General features: G+C 43.0%; 1 protein-coding gene across 16 annotated transcripts in view; it reads left to right on the forward strand.

Moving 5' to 3' along the window:
• The window catches only part of LTBP1 (latent transforming growth factor beta binding protein 1), a 333,039-nt gene that overhangs the window by 165,201 nt on the left and 139,854 nt on the right, over positions 1-27,984 (forward strand). For all 16 annotated transcript variants that reach the window (XM_008174460.4, XM_008174437.4, XM_042848435.2 and 13 more), the window contains 2 exons: positions 1,856-1,958; positions 7,254-7,325. In XM_008174460.4, coding sequence (XP_008172682.2) covers positions 1,856-1,958; positions 7,254-7,325 — 175 coding nt within the window. The remainder of the gene's footprint in view (positions 1-1,855; positions 1,959-7,253; positions 7,326-27,984) is intronic.

A 27,984-nucleotide genomic window follows, 5' to 3' on the forward strand; every position in this document is an offset into this window, starting at 1 on the left:
TCTTTCCCCCAGTGCAGTGGCACTGGAACATTTTTAGTAGTGGGGGTGCTGAAAGCCAGCCCCTTACCCCTGTCTGTGCCTGCCCCCCCCAAACTGACTGGGAGGAGGGATGTGTTTCTGGGAGGGGGAACCCGGATGGGGGCAAGGGGGCTGAGGCCACAGCTGGGGGCGAGTGTGGGGGCAGGAGTGGAGCCCGGGGCAGGTGCCAGCAGCCGGGACCCCACGTTCGGGGCCAAGAGCAGAGCCCTGGCTGTGGGGCCAAGTGCAGGGCCCCAGGAGCGGAGACCTGAGAGCAGGGGATGGGGCTGGGGAGCGGGGCAGGCAGCTGGGGCCCCAGGAGCAGAGCACCCCGCATGGGGCTGGGCGTGGGGCCCAGGCACAGGGCCAGCGGCTGGGACCTGAGCCCCAGGTCAGGGGTTGGGGAGCAGAGTGTGGGCAGAGGGCCGGGAACAGGGCATAGGCATGGGAAGCACCACCAGGCTTTATGTGTGGAGCCAGCGGCTGGGTAGCGGGACATGGGGCTGTCCCCTGGGACCCAAGGTGGGGAGTGGAGCTCCGGGTGCGGGGCCAGCTGCCCCGTGTAAAACCTGAGGGTGCTGCAGAACTCCCTGCACCGCTACTTCCCGTGCCTATGCTCAAGCGGCAAATGTAATCTAGTTCCTGAGTTCAATAGATGCACAATTTAGAATAGTCATTAAAAAGACCAGGGCTGCAGTATTTCCCCCAGGCATTCTTCTAACAGGTTATGGTGTTTTAGGGCCCCATTCTTCCATCTAGACTAATCCTGAAAGCACTGAGAAGAGAAAATCTCCAGTTTTCTACTAGTCACATTTCCAAGTAGCTCCACAGTTATTAACTTTTAGGCTGTTATATTGGTGTGTAACTCACCTGTTTTCGCTTGCAGAGATGGCTCAGGGTGGCACAGGTTCCATGTTGCAGAATTGTTTTGCACCTAATTGATACTCTTCAGGTACACAGCAGGTGTACAAAACTTTCTATATCCATTCTCTAGACAGAAAATCCATTTTACTTGCCTGTGCCTTGCAAAATGAAAAATATGAACAATCAAGAAGGTACATTTAAGCTTGGCAATTGCTAAAGTGTTAACATATTTACTAATATAGGGTACTAATATAGGTCCGGTTTTCCTTATTCAAGACAAAACACCATTTGAAATAAATGAGAATTTTGCCTCAGTAAGGACTGCAAGACTGGGCCAATTGCTTGCATGATTAAAGAGTCACAAATAAAAATACGCATCACTTATTTTTTTGCCCAGTCATCTTATGTTAAATTCTCTTTCAGTTTACAAATACTATAATCTTTCAATATAATTTGACAATTTCAGTAACCGGTCATAAACATTTGGTACAACTTGTGGTACTAGGGGTATTTGTATTTTTTAAATGAAATAAGAAATGACATTTAAAAATCATGGTAATACTTTCTTGTCCCTTTCTTTAAAAGAATAATGGGAAAGGTATTTGAGATGATTTGTATACCTTTTGAAAAACTGCAGAGACAGATTTTATAAAGAAAAATTTAAGGCGTTACTGCCAATGAAGAATTACTAGCTTGGAAATATACTCACTCTTTCAGTGACTGGTTTTTGTTCTGAAAGTTGAAGGGGAAAAAATACCGATACAAAATGTTTTAAAACTGAATCTGCTTACCCCCACGAAGAGGGCTAGCTCAAGGCCAGTGCACTATTTAAGTTCCACTGAGGGCTTCAATGAGTACTTCAGTGGGCCTCTGCAGGTGGGTGAGCTTTTCCCAAGATGATTATGTAATTAGCAATATTCTAGAGGTGAGCATCTTACAGTAACACTAACCTAAATATTCTTTATTATTACAGTGTGGTAAAGCACTCCCTGGCCTATCAAAGCAAGAAGACTGCTGTGGAACTGTGGGTACTTCCTGGGGCTTTAACAAATGTCACAAATGTCCCAAGAAGCCATGTAAGTGTGATTTCATTATTCTTTTCTGCATCAGTTTATTTATTTGTGCTCTAAATACCTTTTTCTTTAAGAGAAATGCTAACACTATATTTCAAAGAATCCTATTATTTGATATAAGAAAGGTGATAGAAGGTACACTCTGAGCTTCAGTGACAACAAAGTAAATTTTTTATTTTTCTCCTTCTCTTACTAAGCTAGTGATGCGTCATTGTGTTTTCTCAACGTAGGGAGATAATGATATTGAATCATCTTGCATCACCTAGCTGGAGTTATTTTTTTTTAAAGTTTGCACAGAAATGTTAAATTATAGAGGCACCAGTTCCTACTTAGAGAAAATGCAATGACATCTTGAGACCTTGAATGAACTTTTGAGTTTTAATGCCAAAGCTTTCCAAGCTCTAAAGTATCTGTGACACTTTTAACTCTGTTGTTCGAATGCTGTCTATACAATTAGGGTACCATGAAGACTTTCCCAATATTTTTGCTACAACTTGACATAATAATGTAAAATAGTGAAAAATAGTTACTAAGTGATTCTCATGAAAGGTAAACCTAATCTATTGAAACATTTCATAACTTTAATAAGAAATAATTATACCTAGTTCTTAAATGGCTTTGGGGAGGAAAGACCTGAGGTGAAATCCTGGCCCCGTTAAAGTCAATGGCACTGCCTCTAAGTACTAAAGTCAATCCCTGTCTCTAAGCACTTTACGAAGAAGATATCTTTATCCCCATTTTGCAGATGGGAAACTGACACAAAGAGAGGCCAAAGTGACTTGCCCAAGGACATCCAGCTGGCCAGTGGCAGTGCAGGGAATAAAATGCTGGTTCTCTTGAATCCCAGTCCAATACCATATTCTCTAGGCCACACTCCTTTCCCAATTATCAACATGGGATACTTAACACAAATACACTAATTGTTTTGTATGGTGCAGCATATCTTTATCCATGAATTTAGGGATACATTTTTATTTAAAAATTCTCAAAGGAAAAAACCTTGTGTCATATTGTGATTGGCCCTTTCACAGGCAGCACAAGGGCACTGAGGGAGCAGTTTTGTCAGGAGTCTTTTACAGTCCAGAAGGGGAATCTGCAAAAGTTATTACTGACTCAGTCTGGCCCATTGATTTATGAGGTAGTATATTTTGTGTCCCAGAGTCCCCTAATCTCATGATTTGCTTCCACATAGGGCACTCATTGGGTGTCTTTAAGAACATAAGAATGTCCATACTGGGTCAGTCCAAAGGTCCATCTAGCCCAGTATCCTGTCTTCCGACAGTGGCCAATGCCAGGTGCCCCAGAGGGAATGAACAGAACAGGTAATCATCAAATGATCCATCCCCTGTTGCCCATTCTGGCAAACAGAGGTTAGGGACACCATCCTTACCCATCCCGGCTAATAGCCATTGATGGACCTATTCTCCATAAACTTATCTAGTTCTTTTTTGAACCCTGTTATAGTATGACCTTCACAACATCCTCTAGCCAGGAGTTCCACAGGTTGACTGTGTGTTGCATGAAAAAATACTTCCTTTTGTTTGTTTTATAAGTGCTGCCTATTGATTTCATTTGGTGACCCCTAGTTTTTGTGTTATGAGAAGAAGTAAATAACACTTCCTTATTTACTTTCAGGCATATGTGCCAAATTGTGCTTCATAGTTGCATCAAAGCCTTAAATTTCTGTAGAACAAACTTTTCCAAAGAATAAATGTAACAGTTTATAATGGGATTTTATAAAAAATTATACTGTACATATCTGAGGATCTGTATTGCACCAGATATTCTTATATTTTGATGATGAAGATAAGAATTTTTCAGTGGTTGAGAAGAGTAGGCATAACCACGTAGTAAGTAGGATTAAAGAATTTACCATTGAAAATAGGGATAAAGCAACCAGATCATATATGTAAAAATAGAATAGCAGATATGACATACTAATATTTAAGTCTTCTCATTGGTATCATGATGCAAAAGGGTTGGTTTCTTTAACAGAGATATTGGAAGAAAAGGATACCCACAATGTTGAGATTTTTGGCAATGTTTGTAAGCATGGAGAAATTATCCAAGTGAGTAATGGGTGTGGAGTTTGTAAATATATAATGTGTTCATGTTCTTCATTCACACACCCACGTCCACCTACACTGTTTCTGTAGATTTTTTTTTAAGCATTAAAATGCTGACTTGTTTCTTGTAAAGCTGAGCAAACTGACTTATCCTAAAAACTGCCATTTCGGATTAGGAGAAAATCAAATAAACTGTTAACAGTTTGACATTTAAATTGTACCCATGTCTTCTGTTGACTCATTCACAGGATACAGATTCAGGCTCAGATTATTACCATGTTGTTTTGACAATTTTCCTTTGCCGAGTTGGTGTTACTCTCCATACTATAGTCATCTTGGAAGAAAATAGACTTTCCATGGCTTTCTCTTTTATGGTTTTGTGCTTCGTGATCTTTACTTGAGATTGAAATATTTTTATAAAGGCCAATTTTTGAGCAGGTTGGATTTAGCATTTGGTTGTCTGCAAGAACCCAATTCAGCAAAAGCATTCAAGCATGTGCTTAAATCACACTATCTCTATCCTCTCTTTTCCCCCCCTGTTCAGTAAAGCACATGCTTAATTTTAGACACATTCTTAAATCCTGTTGACTTTAATGGATTTTTGCATGTAATTGAAGTTAAACACATACTTAAGTACTTTGCTGAATCAGCAAAGCCCTACAATGTATACCTATACCTATCTCATAGAACTGGAAGGGACCTTGAAAGGTCATTGAGTCCAGCCCCCTGCCTTCACTAGCAGGCCCAAGTACCGATTTTGCCCCAGATCCCTAAATGGCCCCCTCAAAGATTGAACTCACAACCCTGGGTTTAGCAGGCCAATGCTCAAACCACTGAGCTATCCCTACCCCCAGACACTTTCGCTTGAAACAGCTTTTGTGGATTGTATGCCCATAGGCTTAATAATACTGAAAAATATGAGCAGAAAATAGAAAGAGGTTATATGTCAAAGGTTTTTGTTTTTTTTAAGAAGAGAACCTTTGAATCAAACTGTACAGTGTTATATTACAAGTGGAAGCTGATGTCCATTCAGAATGCTTGTCAATAATTAGTACTTGCTAAATGAGTAAGAAAGAAATGTAGGTTTTTATCCATCTCCCACATTGCTCAGCTGTGAGCCAACCCAACATACCCCAAACTCCACTTCACCTGCAGGAAGCAGTGACACTGAAAAAGATTTGGGGGTCGTGGTAAATAATCAGCTGAACATGAGTTCCCAATGTGATGCTGTGGTCAAAAGGACTAATCTGTTCCTGGGATGCATAAACAGGGGAATCTCAAGTAGGATTAGAGAAGAGGTTATTTCACCTCTGTATTTGGTATTAGTGCAACCACTGCTGGAATACTATGTCCAGCTTTGATGTCCACAATTCAGTAAGGATGTTGATAAATTGGAGAGCGTTCTGAGAAGAGACATGAGAATGATTAAAGGGTTAGAAAACATGATTTATAATGATAAATTCAAGAAGCTCAATCTATTTATCTTAACATAAAGAAGGTTAAGGGGTGCTTCATTACATCTGTAAGTATACGTGGGCTCTTCAGTTTAGCAGAGAAAGGTATAATATGATCCAATAGGTGGAAGTTGAATCTAGACGCATTCAAACTGGAAATAAGGTGTCAATTTTTGACAGTGAGGTTAATTAACCATTGGAATAATTTACTAGGAGTCATGGTAAATTCTCAATCACTGACATTTTAAAATCAAGATTGGATGTTTTTCTAAAAGATCTACTCTAGGAATTTTTTGGTAAATTCTATGGCCTGTATTATACAGGTCAGATTAGGTGATCCCTTCTGGTCTTGGAATCTGTGAAAATCCTTTTTCTCTCAATGCTTAGTCTGTACTGTTAAAATAACTAATGATTTGGTTTTAAGAAGGCTGTTTTGTCCATGTATACCAGTGGCCACTGACTCCTGAATGGAAATAACTGCAAGTGCCAAGACTAGCTTTGTCCTGCTGGGTAAGCACGGTTGATCTATACAGTACAGTAGCAAGGGCTTGGTCTAAGAGTGGACGAATTACATAATTTCACCCCAGCATACTTAAAGGCGATAGATAAAGGCATGATATTTGCACCTGAGGTGGTGCAGTCAGAGAGACCAGGAAGGGGAAAGAGGTGTAGCTAGTCCCGTAACTGTGACAAATATCATTTCCAATTTTTTTCATTTAACTTCAAATAATTGCAGCCAATTTAAAGGTCAAAATTGCATATGTTTTAAACCCATAACCCATGAAGAAGCATATCTATTTCTGCTCAAAATATATCCAGGGAAGCTGCATCTGAGACTATTATTATTATTAATTGGTATTGCCATAGTGCCAATTAAGATAATATTATTGTTACCAATTAAGACAATGTTATTGTTCAGGATGAGACTTAGAAAATCAACATCACAATATATCTTGGAGGAAAGAAACAATAAATAGAAACAAAACTATTAATTAGCTGAAGACTTTCTAGTTCGGCTAAAGTGAATTCATTTTGTGTTCTTATCCTTTATAATTCACGTTAGATAATTTATAATTAATAGCCAACAAATGAAAGTCTTTTAAAACTCAAAAAGATTAAAAAGACAAAGCATAAGTCTGTTTCCTTTCTTATAATTGTGGTTGCACTATTATAGAAATAAAATATTTGACTGCCTATATTTTTCTATGGATCTCAGATATGTTCAGATTATAGTGGGAGCACCAACAACTGCCATAGTTAAGGTTGCATTCATGATCCTATTCTAACTCTGATTTCACTACCTTGAACATTTCTAAAACAGTTGTCTTCCAGGCTGAAATTTTCCAGCATGGCGACTTCCCGAAAGTGATATTTTTATTTTCAGCAAGGATGATTCAGTCATTTTTGAAAATGAGTAGAGTGAATCAGAAAGTTTCCTAAGGGATTATGCCAAGTCAGGGTGTGAAAGTCCTGGCGTGGGGCTTAGCATGCTTTATTTTGTATTATCATGCTATATGTTGTATTATCTGCAAAACAGTATTTGATTGAGTAATTAAAAATTGTAGTAATGCAAACACAGAAGGAGACAGTGTTCAGGTTGCATGTACAACCTAAATTTTGGCATTTCCTGACTTTTAAGTGCTTAACTGTTCATCCTTAAAAATGTAAATGTACATTTTTTTTGATACAATTATATAGTAATTTGACTGTGCTGCTCTCCATATAAATGTGTCATACATTGTAATAACTAACCAGTAGTTTTCTTTTTTCCCCCCCAGCTTACCCTGGATACACCCAAATGGTGGAATGCCCCCAAGGTTACAAGAGGATTAATGCTACCTTTTGTCAAGGTAAGATATTTGTCAACAATTAACTTCATTTGTTTTGAGTAAATCTTTTGGGCTAAATTAATCCCAGGCCTAGTCCCATTGATTGCAGTGGAGTTACGTGGATGAATTTGGCTCATTGATTGTGCTTGGGAGAAACTAGTGTAACTGAGTCCAAAATATTGGCAGCTGTCTAGCATAACTGCAAAGTAAACAGCTGTTTGTATCCTTACTGGTCCTTTCTGACACACAAAGATGGTTTCATAAAATTTTACTTTTGTTGCTTTTTTATGAAAAATATCAGACTCAGACTTTCTTTTGCTGAAGGATGTTAAGTCTACCTTTCCTGAGGCTGCAGTAGCATCTGTAGAGCAGTATAGGGGAAGAGGAGGGCAAAGGATTCCTTTCCCTAGTTACTCCTTATTTACACTGATGTGAGAGGAGAATCAGGCCCCTCATTCAAACAGCTCTTAAATGTTTGTGTGTATATACTGTACACACAAACATAATCAACAGAAAATATAAATAGAAACCAAATTAGACAGAAGTGGTAACACAGGATAGCTTTCTAAAAGCCATTATTGGCATTGAGTTAAATCCTGCCTGTGGCACAAGGAAAGACCCTACAGAAACCCAGAATCTTTACTACAAGAACAATGGCCCCCCAACAGGCTGCCCTGCTGAGCTAAGACTGGGCAGCTCAGCCAATGGTGTCACCACCACAGCAAGCAGAGATGCAGGGCCGGTGCTACCATTTAGGCAAATTAGGTGGTTGCCTAGGACGCCAAGATTTGGGGCGCCAAAAAGCGGTGCCCCCAATTTATTATTTTTTTTACAGCGTTACTACGTCCCTCTCCCCAAGCGCGCGGTCGCAGCTCCACTTCTCCTTCCTCCCAGGCTTGCGGCGCTAATCAGCTGTGTGGCGCCGCAAGCCTGGGAGGGGAGGAGAATTAGAGCGGGGTCGGCGAGCTCGAGGAGGAGGCGGAGCAGAGGTGAGCTGGGGTGGGGAGCTGTCGCACAGCTCCCTGCGGCAGGGGAGGAGCTGCCGCAGTGGGGCGCCTCAGGGCAGGGGAGGGGAGCTGCCACGGGGGGGGTCGCCTCAGGGCAGAGGAGGATGGTGGGGAGCTGTCGCAGGGCTGGAGGGGGGGGCGCAAGGTGGAAGTTTCGCCTAGGGTGCGAAACTTCCTTGCACCGGCCCTGCAGAGATCTGACCTCAGGCAGAAGCTCCCTTCCTATACTTCTGTATAGCCATGTACTCCTCTGTAGTGTGTTAACTACCACCCTATGAAAGCCTTTCCTCTGCCACATGGACAGGCTTTGAATTGAGCACTACTCTGCAGGTAGCTCAGCACACTCCTGCAGGGCTCCATGTGCTCAACCATGCCCTGGGATGCATGATCAAGCCTTTAATAAGGCAGATAAGTACATTCAAATTGGAATAATTTGACCTTAATTGGATGTTTTCTGTTTCCTAATTTGATATTTTTAATAGAATCTTCACTTTGATTTCTAGGTTTTCCAGTATTTGAATTTTTCTGAGAAAACTGTAGCATTCTCATACAGGAATTTTGTTCTTGAGCTTTTCCTGATCCTTTTCTGGAGGTTTTTTCAACCTTAACTTCAGATTAAGCAAGCTTTATTTTTTGCCTAAGAATTTGTTATTTAAGTCACAGTACAGTATACGTTTCTTCTGTCCACTGATAAATAATTACACACTGTCAATATGAAGGGTTTTTTTTTAAATTTGTGCTTAGCAGGTAACCAAAACATGGTGCCATTAAACTGTTGACAAGTAATGGCCAGGAGTCTGATTTTGATCTCATTTATACCTGTTTTACATTTGTAACTCCACTGACTTTAATAGAGTTATTCCTGTGTTATGTTTAGGGCCCTATCAAATTCACGGATATGAAAAACGCATCACAGACCGTGAAATCTGATCTTCCCCCGTGAATTCTGGTCTTCTGTGTGTTTTTACCTATACTATACAGATTTCATCAGAGAGGTTTTTTTAAGGGGGGTTGCAGTATTGTCACCCTTACTTCTGCACTGCCTTCAGAGCTGGGCGGCTGGAGAGTGGCGGCTATTGGCTGGGTGCCCAGCTCTGAAGGCAGCACCCTGCCAGCAGCAGCACAGAAGTAAGAGTAGCAGTACCACAACCCCCTCCCCCAATAACCTTGTGACCCCCCCCAACTCCTTTTTGGATCAAGACCCCTACAATTACAATACCGCGAAATTTCAGATTTCAATAGCTGAAATCATGAGATTTACGATTTTTAAAATCCTATGACCATGAAATTGACCAAAATGGACCGTGAATTTGGTAGGGCCCTAGTTATGTTGGTGTAGAAATGAAGGTAGAATAATTCCTCAGCACAATTATAGCAATTCCTTGCTTAATGTATGTTACAAGAACAAGTTGATTACCTTCCTTAAGTAAGTCTCTGTTAAGACATCCTTCAAGCAGAGAATATCAACTCATAATGATGTTCTCACTCAAAACAAACTGTTTTGCAGAAATGGTCAATTTAAAATGGATTTGGGTTTTTTCTTTATCAGTGATAGTCAGTGAAACTAAACAGAACTTCCCTCCCTCTCATTTTGCACAATACACACAGATACAGTGACTTACTTTGAAAGTTGGAAGCTTTTTGATTTAGCCATCTTCAATTTCTAAAATTTTGCATGGTCAATATGGGCAGTTTGGGCATCTGAAAGGGTAAGTCTTTTGTTGGCTGTGCATAAAAGGCATTTTCACAATGGATCCTGTTGTCCTTGGAATGGTGAACAAAAGGGCAGGAGAAGGATGTAGATATAGGGCATCATCTTGCAGGTGTGGTGCCATGCAATGGGACAGGGAAAGAAGCACAGAGAGAGAGAGAGAGCAGTTGTGAGCTATGGAACTCATTGGAGAAGAATGGGTAGGGAAGGAAGAGGAAAGGGAAGGGTAAACTAAAGATCCTAGAACATGGTGTTGGCCTGTGGGCATAAGGGCAATCCATGAGTGGTTTCAATGCCGTGGACATAAGAAGTTGCCAAGAAACACTTTGAGGGAAGAGAGGTTGAGGGGAGAGGAAACGGGATAATTGGTATCAAAAGATGCACGCAGGAATTTTAGGAGATTGAGGTCATTTTACTGAACAGTTTAAAAAAAAAAAAAAAAGGTTCCTCACCTTCCTGTAACTATTGTTCAAGATGTGTTGTTCACATCCATTCCAATCAGGTGTGCGCACGCTGCGTGCACGGTCATCGGAAACTTTTCAATTAGCAGCTCCCGTCGGGTCGGATAGGGAGCACCCTAGAGCGGCGGCCTCATGGCACTCAATATATGACCCTGCCGACCCGACCCCCCTTCAGTTCCTTCTTTCCAGCTACTATGACAGAGGGGAAGGAGGGTGGGCATTTGAATGGACGAGTACAACACATCTCAAAGAACAACAGTTACAAGAAGGTGAGTAACTGTTTTTTTCTTCTTCGAGTACTTGTTCATGTCAATTCCAATCAGGTGACTCCTGAGCTCTCCCCTGGAGGTGGGGTCGGAGTTAAGGAACCACTGATTGGAGAACTGCCCTGCCAAAAGCTGCATCCTTTCTGGCATGCTGTGTGATGGCATAGTAGGCAGTAAATGTATTCACAGGCGATCAGGTCTCCGCTCTGCAGATCTCCTAGATGAGCACCTGGGCCAGGAAAGTGGTGGATGAGGCTTGAGCCCGCGTCAAGTGTGCCATAATAGGCGGAGCTGGAACCTTGGCGAGGTCATAGCAAGTATGGCTGCAGTCCATGATCCATAACAAAATGTGCTGTGAGGAGACCGGAAGCCCTTTCATCCAGGCTGCCACTGGTATGAACAGTTGGTTCGATTTCCTGAAAAATTTTGTGTGCTCAGTGTAGAACACTTGCGCTCTCCAGACGTCTAGTGAATGAAGTCTCTGCTCCCGCGCGTTGGCATGCGGCTTGGGATAGAAGACTGGTAGAAAAATGTCATATCCAATATGGAATTGTGATATCACCTTGGGCAGAAAGGCTGGGTGAGGCCTGAGCTGTACCTTGTCCTTATAGGAGACTGTGTAGGAGGGGTCGGAGGTTAGTGATTTTAACTTGGACACCATTCTGGCTGAAGTGATGGCAACCAGGAACACTACCTTCCACGAGAGACAGAGAAGGAGCTCCCATTAGTCTGGAGAGGACCAGATTGAGATCCCAAGTGGGTACAGGTGGTCGAGAATGTGAGTATAATCTTTCCAAACCTGTTAGGAAATGGCCCACCACGGAGTTGGCGAATACAAAGCGCCCTGACTCTCCTGGGTGAAACGCCGAGATGGCCACAAGTTGTATCCTGATGGATGATCCTGACAACCCTTGCTGTTTCAGATGTAGTACATATTCCAGGATGAGTAGTATAGATGTCTGAAGTGGAAATGTACGATGCTGGTCACACCCGCACGAGAACCTTTTCCACTTAGCTGGTGGAAGGTTTCCTGCTGCCAAGCAACACCTCCTTCACAGAATCCGAGCATTGGAGCTCCATTGGGTTTAACCATGAAGCTTCCTAGCCATGAGATGAAGGGATTGGAGGTCTGGGTGAAGGAGGCGACCATGGTCCTTTTGTGATCAGATCTGGGTAAAGCGGCAGTGCTATCGGGGTGTCCACCGACATCTCCAGAAGCATGGCATATCAATGTTGTGTGGCCAAGCTGGGGCCAGCATGATCACATCGGCTTTGTCTCTGTGGATCTTGAGCAGCACTAGTGAACAAGTGGGACCGGCGGGAAAGCATACATGAGGTGGTCTCCCCAAGGTAGCAGGAACGATGGAGCCCGGACTGTGTTTCTGGAAGGAGCAGAACTTTGTACACTTCCTGTTGCTCCTGGTGGCAAATAGGTCCACCTGGGGAAAGTCCCACCTTTGGAAGACAATGTAAGACGTCTGGATGGACTGACCACTTCTGGTTGAGAAGCGACCTGCTGAGGTGGTCTGCAATCTCGTTCTGCAGGCCTGGGAGGTAGGACACATCCAGATGAACAGAGTGGGCTATACAGAAATCCCAAACCTGGAGAGCTTCCCGACAGAGTGGGGAAGAACAGGCTCCGCTCTGTTTATGTAAAACATGGCGGTGGTTTTGTCGGTCAACACCGCCACGCACTGACCTTGAAGTCTGTCCTGGAAGGTCTGGCAGGCTAGCCTCATAGCTCCTGAGGCACCTCCTCCACTGCCCCTAAGGCGAGAAGTGATTGCACCTTCTGGACAAGGAGTAGCTCGTGAGAAGGGTCCCTGAAGAGGGACAGGGAAGGGCAGTGGGAGGGAGGGAAGGAGCAGAATTGGAGAGAATATCCTACCTTTACCGTGCGAAGGACCCAGAGGCATAGCGAACGCCCTCCGTACCCTCCGACCGGAGGGGGCCCCGCAAGGAAGGGGGCCCCTAAAAGTAGCAAAATAAATACCGCATTCCAGTTTCTGCATTGTAAGGGGCCCCATGCAAGGAAGGGGGCCCCTAAAAGTGGCAAAATAAATACCACATTCCAGTTTCTGCATTGTAAGGGGCCCCGCCCGGACAAATGTTCGGAGGGGGCCACCATTCGGAGGGGGCCACGTTCTTTGTTGCTACGGCCCTGGAAGGACCCCAACGGTCCAATTTTATAAGGGACTACACAGGATAGAAGTGGGATAAACAGTTCAGAAAGCAGGGGAAAGGATCTGGTATAGTCTGGCATGCTGTCCCTGTGTGTCCCCTCAAAACCCTTGTTTGGATCCCGACTGTGGCTTAGTCGGGCCCTGACCCTGGCTTGAGGACTGGTTAGACAGCCTACGCCTATTGTTCCTGCCCCTATGGCGGTAAGGGTCCTACCTTGAGCGAGGATGCCTCTGCTGGAGTCTTCCGCCTAGCCCTTTGTGCAGAGGCCTACCTCTTGCCTTGCGCCCTATTGCCGATCCCTGCTGCAGAACTCACCACACTTTTTTGTAGTAGTTGTTGCTACTGCACCTGGGTTTGCTCCCTTATAAATTATCTTCAGGTTTTTTTGTTGCTAACCTTGCGAGGTGAGCAAGGACTGTCTCTTCAAGTGGTGGGAATTCTAGAAGGTCTACCAGGTCTTCTGCATTTCCTTCTGTTCAACCAGCCATTGTAATGTCTCCTCCCTCCCCCAGCCTACTAAATTTTTCTAGCAGCTTCCCCCATCAAGTTCTCCATCTACATAGAAAAGCGCAGGATCCCAGACAAGCCCCCTTGTATGACAGGCAACCTCTGCTCCCATCTTCTTTGCTCTCCCACAGGCTGCTCAGAGATCTTCCCATTGTACATACACTGTGTAGTTTATTTACAGTGCTTCACCACTCCACCTCTTACATTCTTATGCTGTCATACTATTTACACGGTCATTCGGTTTAACTACTTTGTCTCCCAAGGGGTGGGGTGTGTGCTTTTATCGGGTCTCCTTGTTAATGGGCTAATTAGCTCATTAGCTACCTGGCCCCAATCTGAATTGGTAATCAGGAATTCCTCTCCTTAATCAGGTCCTCCTTGTGGCCTAACTGGTTAAACATAACTGGTTCAGTTGTTGATTCCCAGCACTGTGTCACCATATGAGGAGACTTTCTGGGACTACCCCTTTCAGAAAATGCTGGTGCCCATGTGTCATATGTGGTAGAAGGGACCAACACTTTGCCAGAGCGAACAATGCTGGAAATGTATTTTCAGAGCCCTTTCTACAGCCAAACAGCTCTCTGAAAATTGGTATCATGTTCAGGGCACCAAGAGGGAGTGCACTTTTCTCCCAGAGAGTACCCAACTCCCACTTCTTCTTAGCGTGCTGTCCCTGTGGTGGGTGCTCCACTCCAGGTGATGGTGTGTCCCGGCACCGTTGATTGGAGATCCTCAGTAGCAGTGCCTGGCTGGGCTGCGCGTGTACCCCAGCTGTCTCGCGGCTGTGGGAAGGCTGGTCAGCGTGCGCGCAGCCTGACACCCTTCAGCCCAAGAAGTCGAGACACAAACTCTCTCAAGTCTCCTCCACGGCACTGGGCACAATGGCAACATTGACTGATGTGGCATGGATCATGCGACCGCCCCCGGCACTGGTGGCGGCTTTGGCACTGCCAATGCCCGCAGCACTGACCTTGCATGCGGCACCTGTGAATGGCACCGCAAAGCACCACTCGGCGCAGAAATCAATGCATAAATCAAATGGTCGCCACTCCACCTCAGCACTGATACCAGCACTGCCACAATACCTGACTCAGACAGACTTTACCGTTTCCTTGGTACCACACTGTCCTATCCTCGGTACCGAAGGGTCACCTATTGGTACCCAACCGACCTCGCCTGTAGCATTGACCATCTTCACAGATTCGGACAATGAGGACCAGGGTGAAGACATCTTCTCTCCCCACCAATCTCCCCCATACTCTAGAAGGGAAGATGGAGACCAGCTCAGACCTAAGGACCACCACACTCAGGTGTCCTGCCAGTGGTACAGACAACCATGGATGTACCCCCCATGCCCTTCCTAATCCAATGGCCACCTTGGGAACCATGGATGGCATATAGGTTACATTATTCTAGGACCTCCTCTGCACGAAGGGGAGACGTATGCTCTCCACCCACATCACCCGCACCTGCTACTTCCGTGGCTCCTAAGCAAGGAACAGAAGCACATGAGGTTGAGATGGAGACAGAGGATCTGCCCCATGCACACAATCCTTCTTCCTCTCCGCACAAGGCGATAATGCCACCTCCGCCCACGACAGCTGATGACCTTAAGCAATTCCAGGACTTATTTAAATGAATTGCAAAAAGCCAGGACGTCCCCCAAGAGGAGGTGCAGGAGAATCAGCACAAACTACTGAAGATACTCCAACCTTCCTCTACTTCTAAAATTGTTGTCCCAATTAACGAGGCAATTCTCAAACCAGCGGAGGCAGTATGGAAAACACCTGCCACTGCACCCCTGGCATGCAAGAGGGCTGAGAGAAAATATTTCGTACCCGCAAAGGGCATGGACTTTCTTTTTTCACACCCACAGCCCAATTCTTTGGTTGTGGATGCAGCAAATCACAGAGCCAAACAATCCCCAAATCAGGCCATGCCACAGGATAAAGAGCACAAATGCCTAGACCTTCTAGGCAGTAAGGTGTACACATCATCAACTCTACAGTTCCGTATTGCGAATTACAGCGCCCTTCTAGCTAAATATGATTTTGACAATTACGGGAAACTGTTCGAATTCTCTGCTGACCTCCCAGAGGGCAAAAGAACCGAGCTCGAAACTGGGCTTATCGAAGGACAGCTAATATCTAGAATGGCGCTGCAGGCAGCCCTAGACATGGCCAACAAGGCAGGCCACACCACTGCCACGGCAATTGTAATGAGAAGAACCTCGTGGCTCTTATCCTTGGGCATACCCAAAACTCCAGATGAAGGTAGAAGATCTACCTTTCGACAAAGACAAGCTGTTCTCTGGCAAAAAGATGAGACCCTTCAAACTATAAAGGACTCGCACACCACGCTATGAACACTGGGCATATATATACCACCTCAAAAGAGAAAGAGGTACCAGCCCTATCAACACCCCAGGGAATCTACCAACACCCGACCTCACTCCAGACCCTATGAAGCGGACAGACAAACAGGCCACCTCAATGCCAACAACCACACCAACAACCCTTGGCACCTCAACCAACAACGTCAAAACCACAGTTTTGAAGCTTTGGTCGAGGGTTATACCAGCTATACAGTGCCCATTTGGCCACTGCCTACACCATTTCCGTCATGCGTGGGAGCTGATCACACAAGACCGCTGGGTGTTAGAGATAATCTCTATCGGGCTACTCCATCCCATTCACTACTCGACTCCCTACCCAACCCACCTCCCCGTCCCTCTTCAGGGATCCCTCCCATGAGCACCTTCTAAGCCAAAAGGTACAACACCTCCTCCTAGGAGCCGTGGAACCGGTTCCCACTCATTACAGAAGGAGGGGATTCTATTCCCACTACTTTCTGACACAAAAGAAAAATGGAGGATGGCACCCAATATTAGACCTCAGAAAACACAACAAATTCTTACGCTCCCAGAAATTCAAGATGGTCACTCTAGGCCCCATAATACCAGCACTGGAACAAGGGGACTCGTTTTCATCCCTCGACCTACAAGACAAATACTTTACTTAACCATAAAACACCTAATACACAACGTTTTCCTACGCTGGGCGAAGCCAAGATCTATTTACAGCTGTTGGGACACATGGCCACCACCACATTTGTAGTCAAGCACGCCAGACGACACATGCGATGCCTTCAAGGCTGGTTGAACTTGGTGTACAAACCCACTAGACACAGTCTACACAAATGCGTCATGCCACTTCGGCAGGTCTTACAATCCCTCCGGTGGTGGCCCACCCCAGAAAACCTATGCGCAGGCATCCTGTTTCAACAAAAGACATCATCAGCCATGATCATGACAGACACCTCCCTCTTGGTATGAGGGGCCCACTTGGACCACCACACAAACACAAGGCAGGTGGTCACCATTTGAGACACACCTTCACATAAACTCACTAGAACTCAGAGCAGTAAGGAATGCTTGCCTTCACTTCCTATCTGTCATAGGAAATCAAACAATTCGAGTAATGACAGACAATGTCGCGTGCATGTTCTACATCAACAAGCAAGGTCGGTGCCCGGTCCCATTCTTTATGCACGGAGGCCATGAAACTTTGATTTTGGTGTATCCGACACCAGATCAGCTTCCAACCTTCTGGGATGCCAAAACATCATGGCAGACACACTAAGCAGACATTTTCCATTAGAACAAGAATGGGAATTGAACCCCACGGTCTTACAACATATCTTTCGCCTCTGGGGGACCCCATCCATAGACCTGTTCGCCACCGTGAAAAACCACAAATGCCCTCTATTTTGCTCCAGGGTGGGGATCAGACCCGGATCCCTGAGGGATGCTTTCTTCATCACCTGGAACACAACACTCATGGACGCATTCCCGCCCATACACTAATTCACCAAGTCCTATGCAAAATTGGGGACAGCAATGCCAGAGTCATACTTATTGCACCAGCATCGCCCAGACAGACCTGGCACTCATACCTGCTACACATGTCAGTCTGTCCCCTGTGGTCTCTTCCGATGAGACCAGACCTCTTGCTACAGGACAAGGCCGGATCCTCCATCCACAACTGGAAAAGTTTGGATGCTCCGTGGTTCCGTTTACACAAGCTAACCTGTTCAGAGCAAGTCAAGCATGCATTATTGAACAGCAGATGTGCCTCCACGTGTAACACCTATCTGCAAAAATGGAAATATTTTTCCACATTGTGTTCGAACAGACAACTTACCCCCAGCACCTTGCCTCTTTCCGTGGTGCTAGATTATCTAGTAGAGCTCAAGAACTCAGGATTATCATTAAGTTCTCTCAAAGTTCATCTTGCAGCAATTAACATCTTTCACTACACAATCGATGGACTCTCAGTGTTTTCACACCTGCTCACAAAACGTTTCCTTGCAGGACTTCACAACCTCTACCCTGAAACACATCTCCCTACTCCACCTGGGATCTGAACTTAGTCCTCCGTGGACTCACGAGAACCCCGTTCGAACCCCTAGCTACTTGCTCATTACTATACCTGTTGATGAAAGTAGCTTTCTTCATCGCAATCACTAAAAGGGTCAGCAAAATTAGCGCTTTGATGGCTTATCCACCATATACTCTGTTTTTTAAAGATAAGGTCATGCTGCGCCCCCACCCAAAGTTCCTTCCGAAGGAATACTCTGCATTCCACCTCAACCAACCCGTACACCTTCCCACATTCTACCCAAAGCCACATAAAATCCTACGAGAAGTTTCTTTACACACTCTTGACCTCAGAAGGGCTATTGCATTCTATCTAGATAGAACAAAACCATTTCAAAAATCCTCCAGACTGTTTGTCTCAATAGAATGATCCAAAGGCGCAGCAATATCTAAACAACAATTCTCCAAATGGATATCAAGCTGTATTCACACATGCCGAGGCCATTGAACCCCCAACCAGGATCCGGTCCCACTCCACTGGAGCCATGGCAACATTGGTAGCATTCCTCCACGACACGCCCATTGAGGAAATCTGTAAAGCCGCCACATAGGCTTCTGAGCATACCTTTATCAATCATTATGCTATCACACAAGACTCCAGGGTGGACGCCATACTTGGCCTCACTGCCCTATCTACCTCTACTACACTTGACAGTCCCAAGTCCCCTCCTCCTTAAGGGGTACTGCTCTACAGTCATCTGAAGTGAAGTACCCACAAGGACAGCACTCGAAGAAGAAGAGAGGGTTACTCACCCTGTGCAGTAACTGAGGTTCTTTGAGATGTCCCCCTGTGGGTGCTCCACTACCCACCTTCCTCCCCTCTACTTTGGAGTTCAGCATAGGGACTCCACGGTAGAGAAGGAACTGAGGGGGTCGGGCTGTGCGGTCACTAACCAGCCTTCCAACATCTGCGAGACAGCTAGGGTGTGCGCGCGGCCCAGCCAGGCACTGCTACTGAAGATCTCCAATCAACGGCGCCGGGACGCACTGTCACCTGGAGTGGAGCACCCACGGGGAACACATCTTGAAGAACCTCAGTTACTGCACAGGGTGAGTAACCCTCTCTTCCTTTGAAAATTCTGGCCTAACCATCTAATTAACATTTTGTTCTGCATTGTTTTTGCAGTCAAAAGTCTTCTCTGTTTACAAAGCCTATGTAGTATTAGTGTGATTTATAACCAGACACTGATTATTTCATTTCATCTGAGCGAACTAATGTAATGAAACAACTCCCTTTTTAATGTGTGTAAGGATAACAAAGAACCATCTGTGTGCACATTAATATGAACAGTTTAATAGAATTGCTATCAAACTAGGTTTTTTCCCTCATCGGTACGGTAATTATCTTTTCAATGGGATGATTTATTACATACACACACGTGAAGACCCTAAAGCTGCTGTTAAACTCAAAAGACTGAACTTATTAGAGTTTTATATTTTTTTGTTACAACACACATGCAACTCTAATTTCTGGTTGGATTTAGAATTATATTTATTGTTTTGTCATTATGATAATGGCTTTCTTGGAAAAATTAAATTGAATGAAAAAAACAGCTGGTGAAAGGTTGGGTTCTTTCTGTCAAGAGAAGAGCATGTTGTCAGTAGAATTCTTTAAAAATTTTACCTTAAAGAACTGGAAAAAATGCCTGGATATTTGTTGTTTTTCAGTGAAGTAGAAAGTTGATTATGCCCTGGCTCCAGTCCTGCAAACACTTACTTGTGTGCTTAACTTTAAGCTAATGCACAGTCCCATTGGTCTTAATCTATTTAGAGTTAAGTATATGCCTGAGCGTGCACAGAATAATTAATGGGCCAAGTTCTACAATAATATGCACAATTCTGGACTTCAGGATTTGTCCCAATGATTTCAGGGGTGGTTACCCACAGGAATTTGTAGGCAGATTTTGCCCTACTCTCCCCTCTGCCTTCCCGTCAATGTTCTAATAAATGTATGCTTTCAATATATATTATTTTAAAGAGCTCCACTATTTTATAAGTACTTGTTCTATGGCAAGTATATCACATTGCTTAGTTATTAATTTAACAAAACTGTTTTTAACAGGTTCTTTTTCAATGCTCATCACTAAAAGGTCCATATTAACCATGGTGGTATCTACAGTACCAGAGTATTTTTCTATGTTTAAAATGGAAAATAACTTCTGTATCTCCAATACTGTTGTATGATAACTGTTACCAATTATTGTACTATTGTTTTTATTTGCTGTTGTAGTTGTTAAATATTGTAAAAGTTTCCTGAGTTACAGGATGGCCCAGATCACACATAACTTCATAAGTTATCACAAATACTTATAATTGCATTCAGACCCAAATTGGAAGCTAGTGCAGTATGTGACCTGATTTTCACAATGTACTAAATGCCCACTCTCTGAAAATCAGGCTCCTTTAAGGTTTCTCAAGATGGGCACTCAAAAAATTGAGCACCCAGAATCATTAATCACTTCTGAAAATTTTCACGCATGAGGTTTTCCTTTTAATAGTGGCTGTTGGTAGCTGAATTGAGGGCTGTTTTGTTTGTTGTCTGGTATTGGCATGTTATTTTTTTTATTGTGTTTTAACAGATTTGAATTCATCTATAGGTTTTGACTATGAATTCATGTTTTTGTAAACAAACACAAATAAATATATCCCCAGAAATAAGGTTGGGTTGTAGATTAAACATTGACTGTGTGTTTGAGAAGTGTGACTCTATATATCTCAGTAAATCCCATCTTGCTGGCATAGAAGGATTTGGGGTAATTTTTGCTGATGTGTTTGCTGATAGAGATCAACTATTCCTTAGGGCACGTCTTCACTACCCGCCGGATCGGCGGGTAGCAATCGATCTATTGGGGATCGACTTATCACGTCTAGTGAAGAAGCGATAAAATCGATCCCCGATGGCTCTGCCGTCGACTCTGGAAATCCACCGCGGCAAGAGGCGGAAGTGGAGTCGACGGCGGCGCGGCAGCGGTCGACTCGCCGCCGTCCTCACAGCCAGGTAAGTCGACCTAAAATACGCAACTTCAGCTACGCTATTCACGTAGCTGAAGTTGCCTATCTTAGGTCGACCCCCTCCCGTAGCGTAGACCTAGCCTTAGAATGACAACTGAGACTCTTAATAAAAAATTTCAATTATATTCTAATACCTACATTAGCAACTAAAGCTATTTTCTTTAATCCTGTCAGTGTGTATTAAGTTTGCCAGCAGGATTGTTTTTTTATTCAAGTAATCAAACATAATGGATGTAGTAAGATGCAAATAGCATACATTTCATATAGTTGGGGAGATGAGAAATCAACAACCTTGCTGTGTCACGTGGGAATAATATTTTCAATTTCATTAGCATTTACAATCATAATTGATGTTCCTACAGACAATAAAAAATAAGGGCCCAACTGTCAACCCTTACTAACATTTGGAGAAAACTTAAATGAATAGTCCCAGTATAGCCAAATAAGTACTCACTAACGTGACTAAGAGTTCCACAAATGAGCCCTAAATGAAATATTCCACACTTAGTTAATTTATAGAATGAGTTGTCACATATGTTAGGTAATTTAATATACGCACACTTCTGTCAGGGCAATAACTACTAAATGACATTTAACAATTGACTTATGAGTAACTTCTAATTAAGAAACCTCTAAGAAATTATGTGGTACTTTGACAAATTCTAATTTTCATGTAACTGATCTAGAAGATTTATTTTGTTTAAGATTAACAAGCTAAAAGAGTTTAAATGTATGAGTCTGTTATTGAGAAATAAATAAAATGCTTTGTAGTAAATGTGAATAAACATTTTTCATTCAGCTTAATTGCTTGTTGAGTTAAGTGCAGTAACTCCACTTCATGTCTGGAACCTTGTAGAAAGCAGGAGTGTTTGTGTCACCTGGCATGAAAAGTTTGCAACAGAGGTTATAAAAAGAGGACCGCAATGCTTCTCAATTCCTTTCTGGCCACTGGCTATAAGTATCAGAGCCTTTGTTCCCTTGCCCTACAAGTGTCCTTCACTATTTTCTCTCCATAATCTGGGATTTTTTCCATGTTTCTCTTTTATTTGTCAGCTAGGGTAATTACTGTTTAGTGTAGTTTGTTCTTAATGCACTCTTCTGTTTGGAAAAACAACAAGGAGTCCGGTGGCACCTGAAAGACTAACAGATTTATTTGGGCATAAGCTTTCATGGCTAAAAAACCCACTCCTCGTTTTGGGGATACAGACTAACCCTCTGATCTTCTGTTTGGGGCTTAGTCCTAGTTTCAGATCAGTAAATCTAATCCATCTCCTTTGGTTAGAGTTTTCACCTTGGAGCAGCATAGAATCATATAATCATAGAAATGTAGGGCTGGAAGGGACCTTGATAGGTCATCTAGTCCAGTCCCCTGCACTGAGGCAGCACTAAATATTGTCTAGACCATCCCTGACAGGTGTTTGTTTAACAGGTTCTTAAAAACCTCCAGTGACCAAGATTCCACTACCTCCCTAGGTAATTTGTTCCAGTGCTTAACTTCCTTTACAGTTTGGAAGTATTTCCTAATGTCTAACGTAAATCTCCCTTGCTGCAATTTAAGCTCATTACTTCTTGTCCACTCCTCAGTGGATAAGGACAATTTATCACACTCCTCTTTATAACAACCTTTTACATACTTGAAGATTGTTACCGGTCCCTCCCTTCCCCCAGTCTTCTCTTCTCCAGATGAAACAAATCCAGTTTTTTCAATCTTTCCTTGCAGGTCATGTTTTCTAGATCTTTTATAGTTTTTGTTGCTCTCCTCTGGACTTTCTCCAATTTGTCTGCATCTTTCCAAAGTGGCTCTCAGAACTGGACACAATACTACAGCCTTATTAATGCTGTGTACAGTTGAAGAGTTCCTTCTCCTGTCTTGCTTATAACACTCTTGCTAATGCATCCCAGAAAAATATTTGCTTTTTTTACAACAGAGTTGCATTGTTGACTAATATTTAGTTTGTGATCCCACCCTTCGCTGCCGAACATGGAAAAATAATGGGCTTCATAAGATATGCCTCCAATGACACCAACATACTAGTATCCAGTTGGCATGTCAGGTTACTTATACCGTTTGGGGGAAGGACAGTTGTCCAGAATGTGTTTTGATTGTGCTGTCTTAACTCCCAATACAATAGGGCAGGTGTGCTCAACCTATGGTTCATGGGCCATACATGGCCCACCAGAGCATTTCATAAGGCCCATGGCGGGGCTCCGGCTGTCAGCCTAGAGTGACCAGATGAGAGGAAGAAAATATCGGGACACATGGGGGTGGGGGGTTGCCAGTGGAGCAAAAAAAAAAAAGCTGAGTGCTCCCGGTGCAGCCAAAAAAAAAAAAAAAAAAGCCGAGTGCTGCCGGCGGAGCGAAATATTGGGATAAACACCTACATATCGGAACGTCTGGTCACCCTATGTCAGCCCCACACAGTGGGACTAGAGCTGTCTGTGCCAAACGGCAGGGCTCAGGCGGCGCGGCTCAGGCTGTCAGCCCTGGGCAGCTCTTTATTTTTGATTTGGGAGAGGGTGATGTGTTCTTTACTGTTCCCCCCCCCCTCGTTTTCTATCATTCTGATACACGTTTTATGCACTGATTTCTTTGTTTTTAAATTGACAATACCATAAATAGAAACAACCTATCTAAATACATATGAAACAAGCTGAATTTAAAATATAAATCCAACAGGTAACTTTAAATCTTTTTAAAATATGTAGAATCTGTTTGGCCCACACAAAGTTGTGTTTAGATTTATGTGCCCTCCTGTGTAATAAGGTTGGGCACCACTGCATAGGGAGACTCATGGAGGAGACATTGGAGGAGGCAATGTCAATGTATCAGCTCTGGACGTTCAATTTGTGTGCTTCTTGGTTTCATTGAGGGCTTCAGGTTCGACGTCTAAGAGCTTGTTCATTCCATATTGCATAGATCTGATGATGATCTCTGATCCTCACAGACTAACCTATTCTGAGTCCTTGGGAACTCTTTCAGAAGTTTGGCAAAAAGAGAAAGAGGAGGATGCAGGAGCACTCACCCAGTTTTCAGAGTGGAGTTCTAAAGCAGAGAAAAATCATGTATTCAAAACTCATGAGTCAGGCCCCCAAAATTGTGAGGTTTTTTAAAATAATAATTTTAGAATTCTTTTATTTGCCTTCTGGTTTCTGCTCCTTTAAGGGTGCATTTGCTTCATGTTTTCAAGTTTTCTTTGCAACTATGAGGGATAGAAGCTTTCATTTAAAAAAGTAAGCAGATTCTTATGCAGTCTCTTGATTGCAGCAGCTGGGGCTTTATGAAGAGCACCAAATAACATGAAACTCGTGATAAAATCATGAGAGTTAGCAACACTGCCATGGTGCCATTTTAGTGGAGCACTCCGTGGAGCTGTAGAGTGCATCAAATTTGAAATCAAGGACTGAGGGGACTTCTTCGCTCCCCTAATCCTTAGTTCTGTTGGAGGGAGCATCTCTGGTTCTAGAATATCTCTCAGAGCCTCCTGGCACCAAGGTCAACTTGTTGGTTCCTTGTTTTTTCTTATGGTGGGAGGAGTTGTATGTCCTTTCTTGCACCTGATTCAGTGTCAACTGCTTGACTGATTCCCCTTGATCCCCTATTGCTCTTCCTTGGACTTGCTGTCCTTTGGAAGATCTAGTTTCCCCAGATCTGAGAGCCACTGAGCTTGCTTTCTGTTTCTGTAAGTTCCCTTTCAAGGACAGACATTTCTAGGAGCCTTCCTGGTGTCTTAACTGTCACTGCCTAAGGCACTTGCATGTTTCCCTTTTATGCTCAATGATCCATTTGGCTTCCCTAGTCCCAGTCTACAATTACTACCTGGAATGGCACAGCCTTTGGTTTGGAAGCACATTTTGTCCAAGACAAAACTCACAAATTACTGTGTATTTTGGAATCCCATCATAAAGGAAAAATTACACATCCAATAAATAAAGGCTTAGAATTTACCAGATGTTATGGCTTACTCCTAGATCAATCCCTCCTGTGGATTCATCGGGTACTAGTAAAGACGTTTTAAATATTTTTTCCTCACATCCAAACCTTGGTTCGCTATTTGTCTGAGCTGCAGTGGTAAAGACCAAAGCTCAGTTTCCTGAGTAATGCTTTAAGATGCGGCCAAAAAAAAAATCAATAACTTGAAGAAGAAAGTTTATTATAGCCCTAAGCATTGAGAACTACTAGCTGGTCCTCTCTTGGTTTATTTAAATATTTGGGAGAATATCTACTGAACCATCTTCCACAAGAGATTTAGGCTCCATTTCAGCAAAGCACTTAAGCCTGCGTTTAAGTCTTATTGATGTCAGTGAGACTTAATAAAATGCTTAAAATTCAACACTTGTTGATGTACTTTGCTGAATCAGGCAAATTATTTGATTCTGAAGGTCAAAGTATTTTGTGATATCCATTAAGCATTGTGTGACGTTTCAGATTCTGAAATAAATGCAGTGCCACTTTCCTCTCTTAGAAGAGACATTTTGGGCTGAAGTCATGGGACTGTTTGGATGTTCAAGTGAGAACTGAGAATTTAAAATCTTGCATGTCTTTAGACGGAAATAGATGAGGCCTTTGAGAAAGGGAAAGAGAGCAATCCACTGGATCGGTAGGTCTATCTCAGATTCCATTCAGGAGAGCATCTTTTGTCTGTCTTGCTTCACTTTCAAAGGCAGTGCTCCTGAGGTCACTTTCAGTCCAACAGTGTCTTCCTCCCAAATATCAAAGTGGAAGATCCCAGAGACAGTATAGCAATAACTCTGCTTCCATTATTCTGTTAGCCCCATTTGCTTGGGATGGCTGTTGCCCTTATCTGGACAGTTGGATAGAGCACCATCTCCTCAAGGAATCAGAGCCTCTTTTTGCGCCATAAGTTCTCTCTCTAAATTTTCAGGAGTAAGGATAAAACTAGAAAAATCTACTCTGATTCATATCCAAAAAGTAGACTTTACTGGGGCAAGTTTCAGTTCCTTAAAGACATCTGCTTTCTTTCTGAGAGAGAGTTCAGGATTTAAGAGATTCTATTTTCTATCCTCCGTGACAGCCTCAGAGATCTGTTCAAATCATCCTTCTATGCTTACTGGCATCTCCCACCTTTGTGACTAGCCTAAGACCTCTCCATCCTAGTGTCAACTTCTTGAGCAGACACAACTATCCTGATTTTTAGACATCTGTCTCAATGGTACTATGAACTCATGCATCCCAGAACCTGGGTCAACAGAGGCTCTATTCTTGAAGAATTACAGTTGCTGTTGAGAGAGAGAGTGTGAGTGTGAGTGTGTGTGTGAGTGAAAACCCCGAATATATGAATCTCAAAGGTCCATTACATTTTGTGGAGGAATGTCTTCACATGCTTCCCAATAAATCACTTACTGAATGGAATATGAAATATCTTACAATACAAAAAGAGAGTTATGTTACAAAACTGCAAAGAGTGTTTGGTCATTTCAGGAAGTTTTTTGATATAGTGTCTAAGATTTTTTTTATTCTTTTGTGCTTACATTTTTAAAAAATTGGAGGATGCATTTTGATAGAAGTGTAGATAAAATAGGCTTCTGACATTATTAATGTTTTTGAAATTTCTGAGGCTCTATGTTGACACAAAAATGATAACTGATACTTCCATTGAGTTTACCACAGCTCCTTCAAAAAGAAATTTGGTTTCATTCTTTAAATGGCTGGTAGCCAGTGACATCTTTTAGAAAATAAGATCTCTGAACACTGTGCTAAAGGATTAATTTTTGTTTAGAATTACATTGTTCAAAATGCATGTAATGATCTCTCTCTGTTTTTGTTGAGCTAAAATGTTTTCTTTAAAATCAACACAGTGGATTTAAAGAGTATGCTGTCACAAGGCTGTGGCTTTGACCTGAATATATTGACAAATGCACATTCAGTTTTAGAAATTTTTTTAAATTCTAGTAATGTGTCAAGTAGTGTTGATTCAGTGAGCATAAATTATATTCCATTAAGGATGGAGATGAAGATGCAGATTTCATTTTACACATTTTTCAAATTCTGTCTTGAGTTTGTGACCAAATATGGACCTAAATCAACATCCCAAAAGAGTAAAGACAGTGGCCTTGTGTCTTAACAAGCTGTAGTGTGGATACTATGTTCATGGAATACGAACAGAGAATTTAGATAAAAACATAAAATACTCTTTTTGGAAGGTTACAGCAAGACTGTTTCTTAAAATCCAGAATCTTAGCATACAGCAACCAAGAGCAGAGAGCGAGAAAGCAGGCTGCTCCCTAAAGCAGAGAGGCACACTGATCCCACCTTACTCTAGGCTGAATCTTTGCAGATTGACTACTGCTAGAGCCGGTCACATGCTTCCCTATAGAGCCCCCTAGCTGAAAGCAAGCCTAAAAAAACCTTTGAGAATTTAAATTGTTGGTTTGCAATTTTAACACTGTTTTCATTACACCACTGTGGGAGTGGGAGGAGGGTGTCTTTGTACCACTTTTTTGCTTCCCTTGTTCTGAGCTTAGACAGCTGTTCACACCAATCCTGGTCCCACCCAACTGTAATGGTCCCACAAGGACCATTACAGTTGTTGGGATAGCCAAAACACAGAGGCACTGCAGCCGTGCTCCCTTCCCGATACTTCCTTGTGCTGGAGACAGCAAAGGGGATGTGATGCAGAGCTGATTAGGCCAGCTCTAGGTTGCCCAGGGTTATCTGGAACAGGTGAACACTTAGCTGGCCAATTAGGCCAGTGGAATAGAACAAAGAGGCTGTAATGGAGACCAGGATTTCCTCCAGTGTCTAGTTCATAGGAGTCTTTTGATTTGTCTTAAGCTGTAGATGGCATTGATAACCTGTAGGTTGTGTTGAGTTTTCACGTTTTGTTGGCTGAGTTATTAGGTAAAAATACTGCAGTTTGTAGGTGAATTAATGATGTATAATAGCTTTATGACACGAAAGATAAATCACTCAGCATATTTAACAGTAACCAACCAAAGCATATGTTTTCAGTAATAAATAAATGTCAGATGCAGATCTCATTAGAGTATGCACTGGAATTCTCCCTAGAATTGGCCATTAATCTTAGGAATACTTTACTATTAGGGGGAAAAGGAAGAAAATGGGCTAAATTCTG

Source organism: Chrysemys picta, chromosome 3, assembly GCF_011386835.1.
Source record: "Chrysemys picta bellii isolate R12L10 chromosome 3, ASM1138683v2, whole genome shotgun sequence".
Lineage (NCBI taxonomy): Eukaryota > Metazoa > Chordata > Testudines > Emydidae > Chrysemys > Chrysemys picta.